The sequence below is a fragment of the Cydia strobilella genome, chromosome 19 (assembly GCF_947568885.1).
Source record: "Cydia strobilella chromosome 19, ilCydStro3.1, whole genome shotgun sequence".
Taxonomy (NCBI): domain Eukaryota; kingdom Metazoa; phylum Arthropoda; class Insecta; order Lepidoptera; family Tortricidae; genus Cydia; species Cydia strobilella.
In genome coordinates, this window is record NC_086059.1 from 10170412 (window position 1) to 10191524 (window position 21113).

Sequence of the window (21113 nt, forward strand, 5' to 3'; positions counted from 1 at the left end):
CAAATGTTGAGAAACGCGAACGTGGCCTAAAAGCGAATCACAGCCCTTGCAACTACATTGCGACTTGCGACTAAGGGTGGTATTCCATCTGTCCAATATCTTGGTCCAATGTATATTTTTAACCGACTTCAAAAAAAGGAGGTTATCAATTCGACCGTATTTTTTTTGTCTCATATTTTGCATAATGAGAGAGTGAAACGCACTCACATTGGACAAATAAATTGGACACGTGGAATACCACCCTAAATCGGTACGAATTGAATCGATCGATCAAATGATCGATGCAATCAAATGCTGCAATACAATGTATTTTATACAAAACAATTTAAGATTTTTTGCAATGTGATCGTAAGTAGTTTTTATCTCTAGGTCTAGCACTAGACCATAGATTCTAGACCCTGGCCCCTTGACCCTACATCCTGGACCCTGGATCCTAGACCCTGGACCCTAGAACCTAACTTATTCGCGTAAGTACTTACCGTGGTCCTACTACTTTGTACCATAATGGGTTCACGGGTATTTTTTTTTACCCGTTGTCCCACCGTTCTAAACAGTGTTCGCTAGTGGGTCTATGGGTAATTTATTTTAACCATGGTCTCACCGCACTGTTTCGTTTCCAAAAACATTTCCTACACAACTTAACTAGACGGAGCCCCGCATCGCGGGGTGTATTTCTGGGCGGTTTGCCCTTCGGGCATCTGAAGCTACCTAACGAACCTTAACCTACCTACACTTTTTTCCCCAAAATGTAATGTTTTCAAGGACGTCACGCTAAATCAATAGGTAGCCCACGGTTTTCAACTGATTCCAAAATTTATTTTACGAAATGATAGACAATCTATATAGGTATGCCTCGGAAGCTTTTTTTAATTATTTCGATATCGGCTTTTGTTTTCAAAATAATCTACTCTCTGTCCGAAAAAACAGGTAACTTTGTCTTTTTTTCCACCATTTTTAATTTTCGAAAAAAGTTACCACTGTCGTATATCTTTGTAACTTTTGGAAATATAGCCGAATTACACTCTCCCACGAAAACGATCTGATAAGCATTACTTGGCGTACTTAAAATATTAGGAATATTTAAAGCGTCAGGTACCTATTTGAAAGGTTTGAAAGCATTAAAACTACTTTGATAACGTACGCCATAGCATTTTGGAGTCTACATAAGTCGTTTTGATCCTTGGCGATGGAAAATGAGAAAAGATAAATGAGTAATAAAAGATAAGGCATAATTTATTTCTGTTACTTTATTTTAAATAGTTTCACTTTACAACCAGTATTGAATGCAGTAACATTTCATCACATATCATACTTTACACATATCATGGTTACAGACACATAGCTACATAGGTATAAATAGAATGAAGTTTTAAGAAGTAATGGAGTATAATAATTATAATTATCATGAGGAATATATAACGATTTATAATGGATACATTCACTAGATTTAATTCATTTAAAATTATAAGTAAAACAAACCAGTCAAAAAGGATAAATAAAAAAATCTATTTAGGTACCTAACAGATATGTATGATTGTTCATAAAGTAACAACTCACTTGTAACAAATAAATCATATAATAACAGTCTGATCACACAAATATTACAAATTAAATAATAAAATGTTTATGCCATCTAGTTATTTACAAAAGTTAGCTAACTAAATAACAAAGAACCTAACATTACTTTGTAAGATCTCGCCCCTATGTCTCGTCTAAATACTGGCTGGTCGCACGCAGCTCAACAACATTAATCATAGACAAAATGCTCTATGGAAATTGGAAAACTCTACGCCATATTACATAGTTATAGGGTCGAAGAACAGTGTGGCTACAGAGAGAAAGCGGGCAGTGCGTGGTCGCACCAAGAAGAACAAAGATAATAAATATTCTGGAATGCATTCATTTTCATTTTTCTCATCTTCTCGGGCACACAACACGCACGCAACTGTATAAATAGTGTTTCTAATCTTAATCAGTATCAAAAGTTAAAGATACAAATTCATTTAGGCTATTGTGTACATCAAAGCTCATATAAAAGATTTTGAAAAAGTTTATAAGTTGAGCAGTCTAATCGATACTGTAATTCCAAGCACTGTTAATAATACTTTATTCAATTCGACACTAATATACGTTAAACACATTGTCTTTTCACGGCACTGTGACGGTTCACTATATAAGACACGGACACTTAACATTTCATTGCAATTGTAAATGCTTTTATTCGTAGATCATTCATCTGACGACGATATAAAATTAGTAAATATTTTGTCAGTTTACTCTAGACGACCAACAAGGTCAAATACCATATATTTTAGACCACAGAGTAAAATAGAGTGCTATTGAAAAAAATAGTATCACTCCACCTCGGAAGCGGAGTATACCATTCGATACGCGGCGGTCTTGCGTCATCGTATCTTGTCACTTCTATATAGAATAAACGATGGCATAATATGTAGAGGTAGTCCGGAATATCAGAAGAGGAAAATTTTCTTCTAAGACATCAGAACGGGACTATTCCGTATCGAGTGTCACTTAAACACTGGTTATTCTTAGCAGTAACTTTAGAGGTGAAAAAGACGATATCAGAAGTGGGATATCTCCTGCGATATCAGAAGTGGGATCCTTAATATCAACATTGACAATTGCAACCGTGGGGTGTGTCTACGTGTCTAGTCCAGCACTGTATGCTGGGTTTGCCGCGGGCGGGCGCGTGCGCAGAAGACCGCGCAGAGCAGCTTGGCGGGCAGCGCGCCGAGCAGACCGGCGGCGGCGGGCGGCCGTTATGCGAACGACTCCTTCGTGGGGCTGAGCGGCTTCGAGCCTGAACCCGCGCTCGAGCGCGACGCGCGGCCCTCTGGGGTCGCCGACCTGGACAAAAGTAACATTTAGTATTTGTCGATAATAAATTATACTACCTATACGCTTTATATAGTCGGACTCGCGCACGAAAGGTTCCGACCATTACGAAAAAAAAACAGCAAAAAAATCACGTTTGTTGTATGGGAGCCCCATTTAAATATTTATATTATTCTGTTTTTAGTATTTGTTGTTATAGCGGCAACAGAAATACATCATCTGTGAAAATTTCAACTGTCTAGCTATCACGGTTCATGAGATACAGCCTGGTGACAGACAGACAGACGGACGGACAGACGGACAGCGGAGTCTTAGTAATAGGGTCCCGTTTTTACCCTTTGGGTACGGAACCCTAAAAAAAACAACAAAGTTACCTCCCAGTTTACTATATAGATCGATGAACAAAATACAAATATGTTTACAAAGCATATTGATCTGTCGAACCAGCAAGATAAAATAATTATTAGCACAGTTATTAGTAAAGTGGGAACTTACTTTTGCGAGTCGAGCTGCATACTGTTGCGGGAGGGCGCGGATGGGCTCAGCTTGTGGTTGGCCAGGAACGTGCCGATCGACTCGTCCGAGCTATAGCTGTCGTTGTCACTGGAATACGATCTTTTGTTGGTTATTGTTGTCAGAAGACTACATATGAGTAAAGTTACACGGGCTCGAACGAGATACTAAAATAATAATAATAATTAGCCCTTGAAGTGGTAGGAAACGCCTCGCGGACAATTTACGTCATTTAAATTTGGAATTTAATTATTTAAAATAATATCGAAATTCCTTCAACTCAAAAAGACGTATGCCACTTGAAAGACACTTTAAAGGTTATGAACATTTCGTTTAAATCCATTCTTGTGTAATCTCCAGGGCCTGGACAAGAAAGCTACTGCAACCATAGAAATCCGAGTCTCGCCTCGTCGCGCGCCGCCATCTAGGCCGGCAACCTGCCTCGCTCAGCTCACCATTAAAACGTAGTGTGTTTAATACCTGTCCGAGGGCGCGTCGTCGCCGGGGCTGGACAGGTCTCCGGCGATGGCCTCCTGCAGCGCATGCGCGCGGCGCGCCGCGAGCCTCGCCTCGTCGCGCGCCGCCGCCGCGTCGCCGGCCGCCGCCGCCGCCGCCGCCTCGGCCACGCACTTGGCGCGCCCCGCCTCGCTCAGCTTCGCGTTTAAAACGGAGTTTTCTTCTTTTAGCTCTCTGAAAATAGATATATCGAATGTGATTATATATTTTTAGGATTAGTAATTCGATAAACAAAGAAGCAGTCGTCGTCAACCTTTTCTGCTTCGGCTTGTATACCGTTGTCCTAGTGTTAGTTACCTGAGTTGCCTCGTCAGCTTGCGCTGGTCGTCGGCGGCCTGCTGCTCGCGCGCACGTGCTTGTGCCAGCTCATTAGCGAGCTGCTCGTGCGCATCGCGCAGTCGCGCCAGCTGCCCTTCCAGCCGTGCGCGTGACGTCGCTTCCAGTTCTAAGCTGGACTCCAGCTCCTGTGAAAAGCCAAGATACAGTTAAAAAATGTGAAAACGCTAAACGAATAGGCAAGCTATATGCCTATAGCTCATTAACTAAAACAAGCTCTAAGTACGAGTAAGTGAGTGAAACCGTGGTTTATTCAGCAATATCCCTTACTCTCGAAGGTTTACCGAAGTTTTGAGACTATATATTCATGGCTTTTTTTTTTCAGTCGTTGCCTTAGCTTATAAAGACCGATTTTCCGTACCTTGTTCCTAAGCGTCAGTCGCCGCTCGGCCTCGTGTTGCGTATGTGAATGTCCTGCCTCGGCACTGGCGAGGCGTTGTGCGAGCTCGGCAAGCTTGTCCCGCGCTTGTCTCGCCTCCTCGGTGGCCGCCTCGGCTTTGGCAGCTGCCTCGCGTGCTTCAGCCTGCGCCGCGCATAACGCGCTTGTGCTGCCGCGATATTTCTTTAACAACTGGAAAAGTACAAATGATTTAGTTTGAATTGGATATTTGATATTATTGTGTACATGTTACACACATTATTGGGTACAATATCGTTCGACTACAAATACTTAGATGCCTCAAAAACGTATTTATAGCAGATCTGATGATTTAGTCGATAATGGGGCTGTATCGTGGCCTGTGGCGGTATTTGTGTTTTTTTTACAGTAGTCCCAGTCCGTTTACGCGACAAATGCTTGAACTGCTCGGCCACCCCACTCGGGTTCCAGCATCTGTCACGTAAACGGAGTACGCTGGTTCGATTCCAGCCCCGGGCACTGGAGGCCTTGGTAATTTTTCCTTTGTATATGATATTTATTTCGTTTATAGTTAAAATAGTAGTGTGACTACTTGTAAAAAAAAAAACACAAATTAAAATATTTTCATAAGAAAGTAATTTAATTTGTTCTTAGAGTATGTCTGGTACTCATTAGAAAACATGGTTAATAAACCTGGTTTCTAAAGTCACTATCCCAGGCACAGAATAAATAATAGTACTACCGTACATAAAGGAAACTTCCTACAAAACCGAAGTTTGACAGCGATTCAGGATCGAATCATGCTATCCTTTTCTAATATAATATCAAATAAATTCAAGTCATTATCTTATCTGTGGTCGTGCACGCAAAGGGACGTCAAGTTGTGTCAACCCTAATAATTGCTCGGAGCAATGCTGAGCCGAACGGAGCCGAGTTTGGTCGAAGCTAGGAGTTTCGCACCCCTGGCCCAGGTTAGCTAGTTACCTCGGCCGCCTCCTCCTCCGCGTCGTCGAGCGCGGCGCGTGCGGTGGCCGCGTCCCTGGTGGCGCTGAGCGCGCGTTCCGCTGCCTCGTTGCGCGCGCGGTTCGCCTCCTCCAGCGCGGCGGTCGCCTCGCTCGCCTCCGCCTCGGCCGCCTGCTTCGCCTTCGTGGCTGCGCGGACTGCTAACTCCAGGTCCTCCACCTGATGAATGGTTCATATACTTGTTTTAATTATATTCTTTTCTGATATGCAAATATTTATCAATTTCTGCAAATCTAATAAGTACGAATTTTGTGGATGAGTAACAAATGACTTGCCAAGACACCGCTAGAAGCGCTTGGCGCTGAAAGCGTTAAGAGCAAATCGTTTAGATTGGGCATGTGATGAAAAACACGTAACGAGAAGGGGGGCATAACAATGAGATATTAATGAAGCGAAAGGGGGGAGTAATGAGATGACGGGCGATAGAGAAGTATGGAAGAGAAAACGTTGCGCCGACCCCAAGTAAATGGAATAAGGGCAAGCCAATAATGACAACTAACCTGGTTCTTAAGCTGTCTGATCTGTGTCTTGGCTCCGCCTTCCTTTTCTTTTTGTTCCAGCATAGTCTGAGCGTCGCGGAGCAACGCGCGGTACCGCTTTAGGTCTCTGTGAAAATACATAAGAATTATAATAATGCTGACAAAACGGAAACAATATTAGTCTACAAACGATTTATGGGCGGCTAAATGTAATTTATGCAATTTAATTTTCCCCCACTTTCTACACGTTTCTGATAGAAAAAAATATGTTTACAATAGATAACCATGAACGCATAACACCCGTACAGCCGTTGAAAATCATATTTGATTTTTTACTGCATTATTGCACATTAAATTCTAATTTTATCTGGTTTTTCTATGTCTGTTACAGCTGTTATGCATAGTGGTAACAAGATTGGTTGATGAGATAAGTCAACTAACAACATACACAACTAATAACGAACATCAGTAATTGTCTTGATGAGTATTTTGTTCAGTAACAACATATGGTCATACCTCTTGAGCCGCTGCACCAGCTGCGTCTGCTCGACGGTCTCGGCGCGTGCGCTCTCCTCTAGCGCCGCGAGTCGCCGCTCCAGCTCGTGTCTCTCGCGGAGCAGCAGGCTGCGCTCCGAGTGCTCACTCTCCAGTTGGGATTCCAGGACTGAGAGGGAAAACGTTTCAATTAACTAAAAAAACGGACAAAGTTTTTGACAAAGGTATTTGATTAAAATTTTGTGTACTTATTATTTGGTATCATATCCATATTAAGCCATAAAATACTAGATTTCCATCTGACCCAGCGTGAATAGACGGGAGCGTACGCAAAGTACGGAGTAATATTCCCTATATTACGCAAAACTCTCTGTAGGAAGCGGAACTAGCACACACTACAAACAAACCGCCTTGATGCATATCATATTCATTCGTAACAAGTAACAAATAATCTGTTAAAACTTGTAAAGCTTTTTACGGCAAAGTCTATATAAGTTACTCTATGGTTTACGGTTTGTGCTAGTTCTGCCTCTGGCGGTAGAACATTGCAGTATTATCCCTGTTATAGGTACCCGAAGACCATACAAAATTGTAAGGTTAATACGTCTTGAGAAACACCTCCGTGCGCAACTACTCGTAAAATCTCAAATTGTGCCATTTTGAACCAAAAGGGTACTTATTGTCGCTTGTCAGTAAGGCGTAATAGCTTCAATTAGAAATCAACCTTATCGACAAGCGACAATGTGGTACCTTTTGGTTGAAAACGTCACAATTATCCCAATCTTACTTTTAAGTTTCTTCGCCGCGTTAGCACGTGTTTCCTCCATCTCGTCGTCTCGTGCGGCCGCCTCCAAGCGAGCCTCTTTGCGTTGTTGCTCCAACAACATTTCCAGGCGCAACTTCGAACTTTCCAGCAACTGCAAATAATATACACTATGTCAGACAAAGTAAAGCATTAATAGTACACTGTGATACAAGTGTGCTAAGTTGGTCATTACACGCGAGGCGATATTGTGCGCGCGAGCTGTAAGCGAGTAAGGTTTAGACTCACTTGTTACTGTTGTTGTTGTTGTGTTGTGTAAATGTTAGTATGTCTCACAACAATTTAAATTCGAAGAAAGCCGATGTGTGTAATGACCAATGCACGCGCGTTTCATACGACGTTTTTCAACACACTTACGAGGAAAAAAAGAAAATTTCATATTAATCAAATTTTAATTGTTAAAACAGTTAGTAAAAGCAAAGATAGATATAACTCCGTAATAGATAGATACAGTCTAAGGAAAAAACGTGCCTCGAAAATCAAGAAAATTTGATTCTCGTTCAGAGGGCGCTACTAGTTTTGGCCTACAGTCGAATAGATGGCGTTGACGGTTTCGTTTGTTATTTAACAATTTTAACGCATATCAGTAAAAGAACATGGGTCAAAATCATAAAAATAATTAATGCAAATAAAAAAAATCATTTATCTATATTTAAATACATTCTATCATATTTTTATAAATCTTCATTTTTAGTTTTAAAGTGTGTCGACAGATGGCAGTGAATTTACTGGGGTTACAAAATTTACTATGACAGTACCGCTCTAGTATAAGTTACTCTATGGTAAAAGTCTTAAATCTGTCATACTGCGGGCGGCGGGCGGGCCGGCCGGGTCGTGGCAGGCGGTCGGGCGCGCCGGTGCCCGCCAGTCCGACCAATTAAAGAAGGCTCCGTTTCCATGCATATTATTAGCAATCAGTTACCTTCTTAACTCAGTCGGATAATATAATGAAAAAGCACGAGTGGTATAATATACTGAAAAAGCACGCGTGTTTAATATCTTGGATTATGAGCCAAAAATCAGCAGCAAGCAAGCAAGTGAGTGAAGTGAGCAAGTGTGTTGATAACGCTATTTTTAATTTTCGTAGTGTCGCTGTGTCGTACATGCGACTGATATTTTTCTATCTCTCCAACTTGCAGCTCTTATAAATTACCCTCATTCTTGAATTGTATTTTTTTTCACCGCTGTCTCCTGCACGACATACGACTTAGATTCATTCCACTAGTTCGTCGCTCTCATGGGTTATCATTTATGGCACTCAAAATCGGGTCTTGACAATACTGACCAGTATCTGTCCCGCGAGGTAGTCTAACTCTTCGTTCCAGCTCAGCTCGTGTCCGTCTTAAAGCCGCTACTTCATCCCCGCCGCCTCGCTCATCCAACGCACGATGTACCACAAACAGGTTCAGATGCGGTTTAGCTTGCGTCTACTAGCGCTATTAAGCCACTCTCTTAACAATATTGCTGACCTGTATCTGTCCCGCGAGGTCGTCTAACTCCTCCTCCTGGTCGCGAACTCTTCGTTCCAACTCGGCCCTCGTCCGCCTCAGAGCCGCCACCTCGTCCCCGCCGCCGCCTCGCTCCTCCAACTCGCGCTGCGCCGCCGTCAGGCGTTCTTCTTTCAGCTCGAGTTCTAGCCGAGCTTCCTGTAACATGAAGTTGTTTTTAGAAATAATGGATTTTTTTGCCAAAAACTAGTAAAAATTTCATTTTTGGAATAAGCTTTTATCGCTGACTGTATTTTTCTTTCTACAGGCAACTAATACTTATCGAGACAATTCTAAAAACCCTAAACACAATTAGGTTGCGTTGTTTTATCACAGAGTTCCTATGGCCAGCTCCTGTCTCCATCATCAAATCAGCTCGATGGTACCATAATGTTGCATTATCACCTGACTTACACAAACCCCTCAAATAGATCATATTTGAGTGTATGCAAATTTTCAGCTTCATTGGAAGTCGGGAAGACGGTCAAATTTAACTTGCAAGATTTGACCCGTACATACATAGGTACATTGCGAGTTAAATAAAAGCTTGTATTATTCAGAAATGCCTTCAGTTTTGTCCTACTTTGGCTCTATCTACATTTCTAAAGATTTGAGATTCTGGTATAGTATGAAATGGAATTCGATATAAATTGATAAGGTTATAGTTCCTTTAGCTACATTCGCGCGAGAGAGGCGCACCTCCAGCTCGTTCTCTCTTCAACTGTGCTCCGTACTTGTCATGTGTAGCGTGTGTACTCACAGAGAGGCTCTGCTCCAGCGCGTACTTGTCGGCGTGCGCGAGGTCGCGCTCGCGCGAGAGGCGCTCTTTGGCAGCTCGTTCTCTCTTCAGCTCTTCTTGTGCCCCGTGCAGCTCGGCGTCAAACTTGCGCTGGCGCTTCTCGAGCAAGTTGTTGCGGCAGGTCTGTGGAAATTCGGAATGTAGGCACATATGGAATGGGTATTCCATATGTGCCTACCTATTCTACCTATTGTACATGTAGCTTAGTATAGCCGCGGCTGCGCCCGCGATAGATTATAAAGTTCAGTTAATAAATCACTCGTAAACTGATTACACGTGTTTTGCTATCTCCGGATCTTGCAACCTTCGATATACAGATATATATATACGTATTAGTACCCAGTACGTGCATTTTGGTGACCCCGACGTGATTAACACGAAATTACACACGTGACGTGATTAACGTGATTTACACGACGTGAAATTAGCTTATGAAATGTATGTTTAATTTATTTCCTCCATGGAACTTAGAATAGAAAATACGTATCATATTTCCCCCTAATAGATCTTAGATAAAACGACAAATTACGTCAGAAAGTCAGTGTAAATAAAGAAGGTTTTAGCGGATATATTGAGTGAAATAGGGTTCAGTAATTTTATGTAGAACTGACAATTTATAATCTATAAAATAAAACAACACACAAAATCGACCGTAGACACCTACTACATGAAATATAATCTTGGCTATAAATCCGTAGATTAAGATTATCTTGCGATTATTTATGACACTCCATCTTAGACCTCGTTTGTGTTTGTGTATACACACGACTCCATTCATAGTTCGTGATCGTCAAGTGGACACAAAAACAAATAAGCTACAGACTTCGTCACCCTCTAACAAATTATATAATCCGCAACAGGATTTGTCAATCTTAAACACTAAATTAAACTAGGCCAAGTTCGCCCCCGAACCGTAGCCGGCCCAAAAGTCCCCATGACACTGGCATTCATAACCGTTTTGTTCATAATATTTACTTGTTCTTCAAGTATTTCATCGCACTTACCTGTTCGTCGAGCAGTGACCTTAGGTCGGCCATGTCATTGGTCAGCTTCTGCAGCTTTCGCTTCCACTGCGCCGCCACGGCTCTCTGCTCCTCCACTTCCTCGTACGCATCTTGCACCTAACACGAACAAACGGAAATATACATTAGAACATATACATATATGTATCTGTAGTGTGAACTATGTTTTCTCATAGCAAAGTTACAACGCTCGTTTGATGTGAATTTAGGCCTAGCTATTCCCAATTAGATGTATGTTTTGCTAAGAGAGGTATGGGCACTGTGAATGTCATCTCGCTTTGTGTGGTAGGGCCCAGGACAGCGGATGTCATTCCAGATCTAGAACAGAGCCCAACTGGGGAAGTACCGCCACCTTACAGAAAACCGCAGCCAAATAACACTAGACCCTACTCATAGTGTTGTGTTCCTGCCTGTGAGTAAGGTTGCCAAAGCTAAACGAGGGTGTGGAGTGTTAGGGTCGACAACGCGCATGCTGTAACTCCTCTGGAGGTGCAGGCGTACATACGCTGCGGAGACTGCTTGACATCGGGCAGGCCGTATGCTTGTTTGCCACCGACGTGGTATAAAAAAATGCAGTTGTCCTAGCGAAGTTTTTCTTAACCACTTAAAAGCTAGGTCTATCTGAATAGGTAACTATCAAATGATAATCCGTATATCTAGTATTTACGATATCACATGCAAATCCAGCGCTATAAATATTTTTTAAGCATTAAACATTCGTAAAAATACACACTAATATGTTAAAGACAAGTCACATTCGCGCGCCCGGATTAAGCCGTATAGAAAACAACATTTGCACACATTTGCATCAAAACAGCAATCCAATAAAATTCTCGAATATTCGTCTGATACGTTTAAAATCTCAACAACTAAACGTAAACATCGACAGGATTCTGTTGGGAAATCAACTATCTGGCCAAACGCCAACAAGTAGTGGTCAAGGGGACACGTGTGGTGATAAATTCATCTACAGATAATAGTAAGAAATTACTTTATCAAAGTGCACTGACCTCTTCGTCCATTGCTCGTAAATAATAGTTAATAAAATAACCCACGACCGGTACACAAACTGAACTGGCACTATCAGAGGTGGTATCGGCGGGAATTTTGTCACTATCACATCACGTCAAGGATGATCTTGAGATAGGTTTCGGGCGAGATAACTCAGTTCACACCGTGACCCAGATATGGTCGGACGTGGTAATTCAATGAAAACTTCTGATAAATAGCGAGTAATGTGAGAGTGAACGACTTTTACTGAGTTGCATTTTTAAATTGATTACGACGTTATTAATAGTCATATTCATATCAGTTGCGTGACCTGGTTTCACATTGGAACGCTGTGATTTTATGATTTTCAAATGGCTTTGTTCCATTGGGCTGCCAAAGGGGCGGAGGCGGCACATTTATTGTGGTCTCCGTTTCAGACAATCATTAATTTTCCTGTTATTGAAACTATTTGAACTTGCTCTTATACTAGTTCAATTTTTTACCGAGACAACAAAATAATGTTACCATCTAAACTATTACATTCTCAGTTTGTTTTTTTTTGTTATACTGACATTTACATCAGTAATGATAATGATTAAATCATAATGAATTTATTTCTTAAATATTATGATCAGAGACTCGGCGTATGCAAATGTGTGTGTTTCGATTGCATCATAATACTTATAACGAACGGATTAATAATTAGACATTGCGCTATCAGCTGACATTTTTTCCTCCTGGCATTAACTGTTAACTGTCAAAGTTATAACGGATATGAATATGACGCTTACAAGCGGTTTAGAACAACCGGTCCCAAATGTAGGGCCGGCCCTTATTATTTTAGACATGTTGTTTGACGGCAACTCTGAATTGATTATGTATAGGTAGATTAAACATACAAATGCATGCTTAGTGTGAGCAAAAAACATTGCAGCTAGGAAGCTTTTTATTGTTGATGTGTTGGTTCATACTGCCAATTGTAGGTCGTCCTGATGCTGCCGACGTTATAGCGCACGCAACAACTGCGACTCCCTATGCGCCTGCTCTTATCGCCAGCTTTATCAGTCGCTACCAGTACATTTGTACATCTCACCTTCTTCTCGAGTTGCTTCTTAACCGTGACAAGTTGCTCGAGATCATCCTCATGTTGCCGACGCAGTTGTGCCCGCAACAGCTGCAGCTCTCTATGCGCTTGCTCGTATCTCCTCTTGTACTTGTCGCCATTGGCGGTCGCGTCGGCCTCTGAACCCTCAGAGTCTGAAGGCTCGGCGCCTCCGTTGTCGGCTGAACGCCAGTGCAGAAGCTCCAACTCGAGACGTTCGGAGGCCTGTTGGAGAATTCGAATTTTAAAATTATGGTTTTGCATCGGTCATGGTATTTACGAGAGTGAAAACACACACACTACGTGTTTTAGTTATACGTAGATAGAGTTGAGGATGCACAAAGTTAAAAAAACAACATTTAATAAGCCGAAAAACACTATTGGTGGAAGTAAATATATGCAATGTTTAAAAAAAGAATAAATAGAATAACGAATAGAATAAGAATAACGCCTGAAAACATTTAGTACAACTTTTGCCAGTACGAGTAAGATATCATTATCACAAAGTACGGTGTTGCGAAGTAGTTAATTTCCAACTTACAGACTTACAGAAATTTAATATGAAACGTAACTAAATCAGAATTAAACGAAAACAACTTCATTTCAAGGCCTTAAAACACTAAAATATTGAACGACCAGGCTCTTTATATGGAGTGGGTATCTGATTGATAGATTATATGTCCCCGATCCGATAGTGATCCCCGACCACTTAATAAGTACGAGTAAGTTTACAAGTTAAGTTGGTTGTTGGCGAGCAGGTCGGGTTGTCGCTCGGCGGCCTCGGCGTCGGCGCGCTCGGTTAGCGCCGCCGCCATCTCACAGTTCCCTCACGTACCTGCTGCAGCCGCTGGTTGTTCGCCAGCAGGTCGCGGTTGTCGCGCTCGATGCGCAGCCGCTCGGCAGCCTCGGCGTCGGCGCGCTCGGTGGCGAGCGCCGCCGCCGCGCGCTCCTCCGCCAAGTCGCCGCCCACCTCCGACAGCTGAAACAATACACAGTGCTAATAGCAGGAAATCGATCGTCGATTTAAGCTAACTATACCTAAGTTAGTCCATCATCCAAATTAGCATCAAATATTAAGAGTCCCCGGCAAGCTTGGTCGAATTGCACCTTCCCATACAAACGTAGTTCCGCTCTTATTTTAAAACTACATGTTGGATTGTAATTAAACTTTGCACATACAATGACATGAGGTATATCTAGGTCTGAAATTAGTTTATACATATAGCTCCACTTTATAAAACAAATGGAATAGAGCAAAAACAAGTTTTGTATGAAAAACCTAAATTCGCTGTATTTTTTTAACTATGGTATCTGATGCTACATAAACTAATTACAGACATAGATATACCTTATCCTATTGCAAGTACAAAGTTTCAGAGCAATTTAGCTAGTCGTTTTAAAATGAGAGCGAAACTACGTTTGTATGGAGAACCGAACTTGCCGGAGACCCTTAAATAAGAATTTAATGGTTCAAACTGTCATAATTATTTTTTATAGATTTTTAAATGAGGATAAAATGTCAAATATTTTAAACTTTCACTTTTTAATTGTAAATAACATCTCTGTTTAAACACAGGGGTTTGATGGTAGTTTAGAAGGTACAGAGGGATACAATTATTAACGTTGTTCGTTGTCGTTGAAATTCAAAACAAAATATTCGTCTGACTATCTTATTGTAAGTTGCCTTCTATTTTATTTATGAATTATGATAAAAGTCATCAAGTAACACGAGTATATACTCGTACAAATAGCTATCTATTCGTAGATACCTAATACATTAAAACTTACGAGTAACATATCTTATAAACAAATCAGTTCAAATCCAAACTTGTTTATATCTAAAGTTTAGATTTCGATTCTAAACAAACACGTGCCAAGTTTCTGACGGATCGATCGCTTACAAGTGGGTTTTAATCCCCGAACAAGATTAGACCGCTTAATGCCGAACCAAGAGTACAGGCGGTCAATGGATTAAGATCTAAACCGCGTAAATAGTTATTTTAAAGACTATAAACATACCGTTCCTATCGCTCTTAGACATGTCGTAACAAACGATGTTAATTACTTCGATTTATAACCGATATTAGTCATTACAATTTACGACTTGTTTATTTCCTTATAGTATAATATTAGCAAATATTGCAAGTAATTAAGTTAACTAATAGATAAGTAATGATAGCAATTTGAAACAAACAGTCATAACAAGAGTAAGGAGGCGTCAGTAACGGATAAATGACGATATAAATAGTACAAGGTCGTCCAGCGTGTATCCGTCGTTATTCCATTCGAGATCATAAGAAATGGCATCATTAGTCATTCGAGCCGCTAACTACCCAGATTTAACAACTCGGTGATATTTCAGACACAACAATCTAAAATTGGGTTGCACTGACGTACGGTGGACGTCCGGTGCATAAAACACATGGGAAACATAGCTTGTTTCTTTCATTGCTCGTAAATCATATATGCCTTTTCATCACACTCGCTCAGTAAATGTGGAATTGCACGCAGGCTTAGCGGGAACTATAGAAAAGGCGTTTTTCCTAGGGAGTTATGAAGTTTCTAGTATTATAATTAACAGTTTTTTGTCTCTATACTTTATTTGTGTATCGCGTGTGATGAAAAACATTGTGTGTAACTCGGGGCGTAATAATATTGCACTCGAGTCTATATATCGCTCCGGCAAGCCGTCGCGATTTAACTATACGCTCGTTTGCAATATTTAACTTACGCCCCATGTTGCACAATGTACCAAGCAATGTACAATGTGCAATGTATATGCAAAGTTGCACTCAACAAATTTATATTTCGAGTTGTGAGAGCGACGAGGCGTATAACTTCCGCCAAGCAAAACTAAGTGAAAATGTTACATTGTCACGGTGACGGACAGTCAAGAATTTCACGCATTTGTAAAACGATCGTAAGAAGTCAACAATGAAAAAAAATTGGCAAGCGTCTAGGTGCGGTAATAGCGGACGGTACGCAACAAGCGCCGCGGGCGCGTGTAGCCATACCAAACACAACGCGAGAATTTATTACGATTTATTATCGTAATACCGCATCATTGTGAAACGCTTATGAACGTTTGAGCTGGAAATAAAATAATTGAGATTGGATTAGTCACCAACCTCGTCTAATTCAGAGGCTGTTGTGCGGTCTTCCGAGATTCCTCTGCACATGCTGCTTGCTCTGCTCGTACTTCGACTGAACAAAGTGAATCCCTTGATCATTATGTTCGTCGCCGACTTCGATCTTCCGATTCTGCTACTAGTTTCAGGATCATCTTTATGTCCTAGTCTGCGCCATTCATCCATTACATGATCTGTTTTCTTTAAGAAGCTGTCGATCTTAGCGCTTAAGTAGTTCGATGACGTACCTTCCTCTAAATGTGCCGCTACAGGTTTAAACTTTTGTCTTACTGGTTGTCTGTTACAGCCAAGAACGAATTGTAGATTTGCGTCAAACACTACGGGAGCCTGTTCCTTCGCCTTCAGTACTGTCAAATCGACGCTCGTTCTCCTGTCACATGTTTGTGGATACATCCTTCTTGGTGTTGGCGTTGTATGGCGGCTGTAAATTGAAGAATTCACACTTGAAGAACGAGATAAAGGAACGTAGGTTCCATTGCTGCTGCAGGTTGAATAAACGCTGCCATTGCTCCTCATTGACAATGGACTCGGCGACCTAGAAGTGAGTAAGTTGCTTGAATAATGCCGTTTCGCGAGTTCTGCTATTGAACCAGTCTCAACCGAAGCTGAAGACATGCTCCTTCTGTAAGACGGACTAGAAGAGCGATTGACTGGCAGTTTTCCATTGTCTGGAGGATTCGCTGGAACCGAGTGTATCTCTTTTAAGGTTTTAGTAACGTAAAGTTTCTTGCCGTTAAGAAGAGTTGTAGGTATTTTTGGCGGCACTGATTCTTCCTCAAAATGAATAGGCAGCGTTTTTGCTTTCTTCATCGGTAATGTGGGTCGGCTTGATGGCGGTTTTGGTGGTCTTTTCGGAACAGCGTCCGAGATAAGCGGTGGTGATAAAAGCCCATTAGAGCTTGCCGGTGATAACGGTCCATTAGAATCTGGGGAGAGTAGCCCATTTGAATTTGGAGACGTCACTCCATTAGATTTGTGTGTGCCGTTTGTTCCATTGTGTTCTGGTATTTGGATCTTAAGCTGGTTGGAGCTGGGAACCGCGGCGGCCACGGGGCCGGCGCTGTCAGGAGCGTGCGGCATGGTGGTAGGTTAATAGATGATGCGCTTGCGTTTTCTGCAGCGGAAGTTCCCTTGGCGAAAGTCCGGTGCCATTTCAGTTGTGTCGATTGTCAGAGGCGATTCTGGATGCGTCGGCACATGTGTTGGAAATAGAACCGGCGCGAGAGGGCTCCGCGGACGCACTGCGCCGGCTAACTCGGTCGCCGGGCCGCAACCGCTCGACTATTTTAGTTTACGTAGATGTCGAAGTGCATGCGCGCTGATGTTTGGACCTTCATGAGTTTCTTATTATTACAAAACTAAAGTTTCAAACTATCTTCTTAATCATATTTATTTAAATCAATAACAGCGATAAGCCGGTTACAATGTAACTAATGATGAGAGAAAGTGTGTAACAATGGGTGGTGTATAATGCTGGCAAGATGGCAAATAAATAGATGTATTAGTGGGTTATTCGATAAGCATGTCGTGTCAAAGGCGCAGGCGCGGGGTGGCTGCGCAAGAGACCGGAAACCGTGAAGGCCGTGAAGGCCTGACTGGATTTTACGTAACATTGCGGATATTTACATAACAATTTCAGATTTATTGTTATTGACAAGTTCTTTATACTTATCGTGGAAAAAAGAAAAATCTTACTTTTCAGCCGCTTACCAAAAAAGTAAGATCGAGTTGTCAATTCGATAATGACAATCAATCATAGCAAAAAAAAATACATCATTTAATCATTGCTTTGGGATATTGCTGTTATTTACATTTTATTTAACTCTCTCTTAATTCTCCCAATGATACCGCAAAAGTAAAGTCTGTAGCCATATATACCAGGGTTTAAATTGGTCACAGCAATGGAATAGTTTACTATACTTTCGGTAAAACAGTTATTCCATAGGTATGCTATAATGCACAAATATGAGCCGCTACAATTAAGTCCAAATTTGTAATTATGTATCCAATGTTTGCTTAAGCATTTGTTTATCATTATCATTTCACTAAAATATTGGTTAATCTTACTTTTTAAATATTAACTAATTGCTGCGCATATCGTAGGCGTGAAGGAAAGAAACGAATTCGCAATGTTTTGACGCAAACACGCGTTTATTTGAGCCAACGACGCAAACACGCTAAGTTCTTGGCATGCGAAATCCATTTAATAACCATATAAATATACTTCCGTACGTTATTATTTGATAATTTACCTGTCGCTTTCCGTTGCAGGAAACCTTCGTTTGGATTAATCTTATCTCAATGAAGGTAAATTAGAATAAATATAACTTTTGTCCCTTCCTTTTGCATTTTTTTTCTTAACCAGAATCATTAGGACAATCAAGCGTCGTGGAAACCTATAAGGCCTAGTTTTCCCTCTGGGTTAGAAGGACATTAGTTTTCATTAAAAAAACTAGAACCTCCCAAATTTTGGGATTGGAGAGGACCCCAGTCGCATGAGCCCCCGCTAATAAGCCGGGTCTACGGTAAGAAGATGATAGAGTCGAACCAAGCAAACTTCGCATGGAATTTGCAATGACAAATTATGGCAGTGTCAAAGTTCTATGAAAATATGACGATTATAATGACACTCCCTCAATTCGTTCTGTTTAAATCGATGGAAAGTTAGCTTAGTCGGGCTCTAATAATAAATAAACTTGCGTTGATATCACATTGATTGCCAAGTTTTGGTTCATTGCCAAAATATTAATAAAAATTATGTATCAGGTATCAGAACTGACATGTTTACTGTAACCTATTTTGCAAGTAAACAGATTACTGGTACTGGACCAATAAAATTGTATATTAGGTTACGGTTAAATCTAGACTTGACACAATGACGTGACCCGGTTTCAACGAGTCAGACTAATCGCTGTTTTGTTTGATGCGTAGTTTTTATTAGGGTTCCAACCCAAACCCAAAGGGTAAAAACAGGACCCTATTACTAAGACTCCGCTGTCCGTCTGTCTGTCTGTCTGTCACCATCAGGCTGTATCTCATGATCCGTGATAGCTAGACAGTTGAAATTTTCACAGATGATGTATTTCTGTTGCCGCTATAACAACAAATACTAAAAACAGAATAATATAAATATTTAAATGGGGCTCCCATACAACGAACATGATTTTTTTTCTGTTTTTTTCCGTAACGGTACGGAACCCTTCGTGCGCGAGTCCGACTCGCACTTCGCGATAGATATACATATGTGATCTTCAGTTCATCCAATAGGTATGTTCTATGAAACTTAAGATGTAAAGCACAAGATTATCAAAACACATAGTTGGATCTAACTAGTAGACTTAACTACACGAAAACCCACAAGTTATTTATGTTAAACGTTTAACCATGGCAATATTTGATACCTGTGAATCTTCTTTTCCGCGACATGGAGACTAGAAAACTTGGTGTAGACAGCTAATCTGTTCGATGCTAGATGGATGTGAGTCCGAACATTGAGGTGATCATTATAGAGAAAACGGCCTATGTCCAGCAGTGATTGTAAATTGCGTGATGACGATGAACCTTCTGCATGTAAATTACAGTACCGGCCAATAATATATCACCTTTGAATGTTTTTGTATTAGCTTATATAGAGTAAACAATATAGGTTAGTTTGTAGATTGCAGTGTTGGCCGTAATTGTTAATTTTAATTAACCATTGATCAATTTTATTAACCATTAGTTCCGCCATTAACCAATTGCATTAAAGTTAATTCGGATTAAAGTTAATTCGGATTAAATTTTTGAGACGTTAATGGCCATTGAAGTTAATTCGGATTAACTTTAATTCGGATTAACTTCAATGGGCATGAAAGTCAAATAATTAATCCGAATTACTCTCAATTTGGATTAACGTCTAATAAAATTACATTCGTGATATTTTAAAATGAGAGAGCAAAATGACCCTGACTGAACCCTGGCAGTAGTAGCAGTACCTACCTACTACCTAGTAGAATTCTGGTTTGGTGCAACACAGACATACGCGGTTTTGGTCATTTAAATCGTCTTGATGAGCACTTCGGAGAGCCGTACCCATGATAGAGCTGATGCTGAACCCTGGCAGTACCTAATGGATCTAAGGTTTGGTGCAACATAGGCACAGGCTGTTTTAGTCATCCGACTCGTCTTGATGAGCACTTCGGAGAGCCATACCCATGATAGAGCTGATGCTGAACCCTGGCAGTACCTAATGGATCTAAGGTTTGGTGCAACATAGGCACAGGCTGTTTTAGTCATCCGACTCGTCTTGATGAGCACTTCGGAGAGCCATACCCATGATAGAGCTGATGCTGAACCCTGGCAGTACCTAATGGATCTAAGGTTTGGTGCAACATAGGCACACGCTGTTTTAGTCATCCGACTCGTCTTGATGAGCACTTATGAGAGCAGTACCCATAATGGAGCTGATGCTGAACCCTGGCAGTACCTAGCGGAACTAAGGTTTGGTGCAACGTAGGCACACGCTGTTTTAGTCATCCGACTCGTCTTGATGAGCACTTAGGAGAGCAGTACCCATGATAGAGCTGATGCTGAACCCTGGCAGTACCTAGTGGATCTAAGGTTTGGTGCATCATAGGGACACGCTGTTTTAGTCACCCGACTCGTCTTGATAAGCACTTAGGAGAGCGGTACCCATGATAGAGCTGATGCTGAACCCTGGCAGTACCTAGTGGATCTAGGGTTTGGTGCAACATAGGCACACGCTGTTTTAGTCACCCGACTCGTCTTGATGAGCACTTAGGAGAGCAGTACCCATAATGGAGCTGATGCTGAACCCTGGCAGTACATAGTGGATCTAAGGTTTGGTGCAACATAGGCACGCGCTGTTTAGGTCATCCGACTCGTCTTGATGAGCACTTAGAAGAGCAGTACCCATGATAGAGCTGATGCTGAACCCTGGCAGTACCTAGTGGGTCTAAGGTTTGGTGCAACATAGGCACACGCTGTTTTAGTCATCCGACTCGTCTTGATGAGCACTTAGGAGAGCAGTACCCATGATAGAGCTGATGCTGAACCCTGGCAGTACCTAATGGATCTAAGGTTTGGTGCAACATAGGCACACGCTGTTTTAGTCATCCGACTCGTCTTGATGAGCACTTAGGAGAGCAGTACCCATGATAGAGCTG

At 41.4% G+C, this 21113-nt stretch overlaps 1 protein-coding gene across 1 annotated transcript in view; it reads right to left on the bottom strand.

Annotated features, from left to right (window-relative positions):
* Positions 1-1229: 1229 nt before the first annotated feature.
* Positions 1230-21113, bottom strand: part of LOC134750252 (unconventional myosin-XVIIIa) — a 260728-nt gene continuing 240844 nt past the window's right edge. Inside the window, exons 24-37 of the mRNA XM_063685406.1 lie at positions 13635-13778; positions 12791-13024; positions 10690-10806; positions 9647-9808; positions 8869-9045; positions 7364-7493; positions 6598-6745; positions 6103-6208; positions 5564-5761; positions 4583-4792; positions 4183-4349; positions 3850-4059; positions 3352-3459; positions 1230-2868 (exon numbers count right to left, since the gene is read on the bottom strand). Coding sequence (XP_063541476.1) covers positions 2781-2868; positions 3352-3459; positions 3850-4059; positions 4183-4349; positions 4583-4792; positions 5564-5761; positions 6103-6208; positions 6598-6745; positions 7364-7493; positions 8869-9045; positions 9647-9808; positions 10690-10806; positions 12791-13024; positions 13635-13778 — 2199 coding nt within the window. The 3' untranslated portion in view covers positions 1230-2780. The remainder of the gene's footprint in view (positions 2869-3351; positions 3460-3849; positions 4060-4182; positions 4350-4582; positions 4793-5563; positions 5762-6102; positions 6209-6597; positions 6746-7363; positions 7494-8868; positions 9046-9646; positions 9809-10689; positions 10807-12790; positions 13025-13634; positions 13779-21113) is intronic.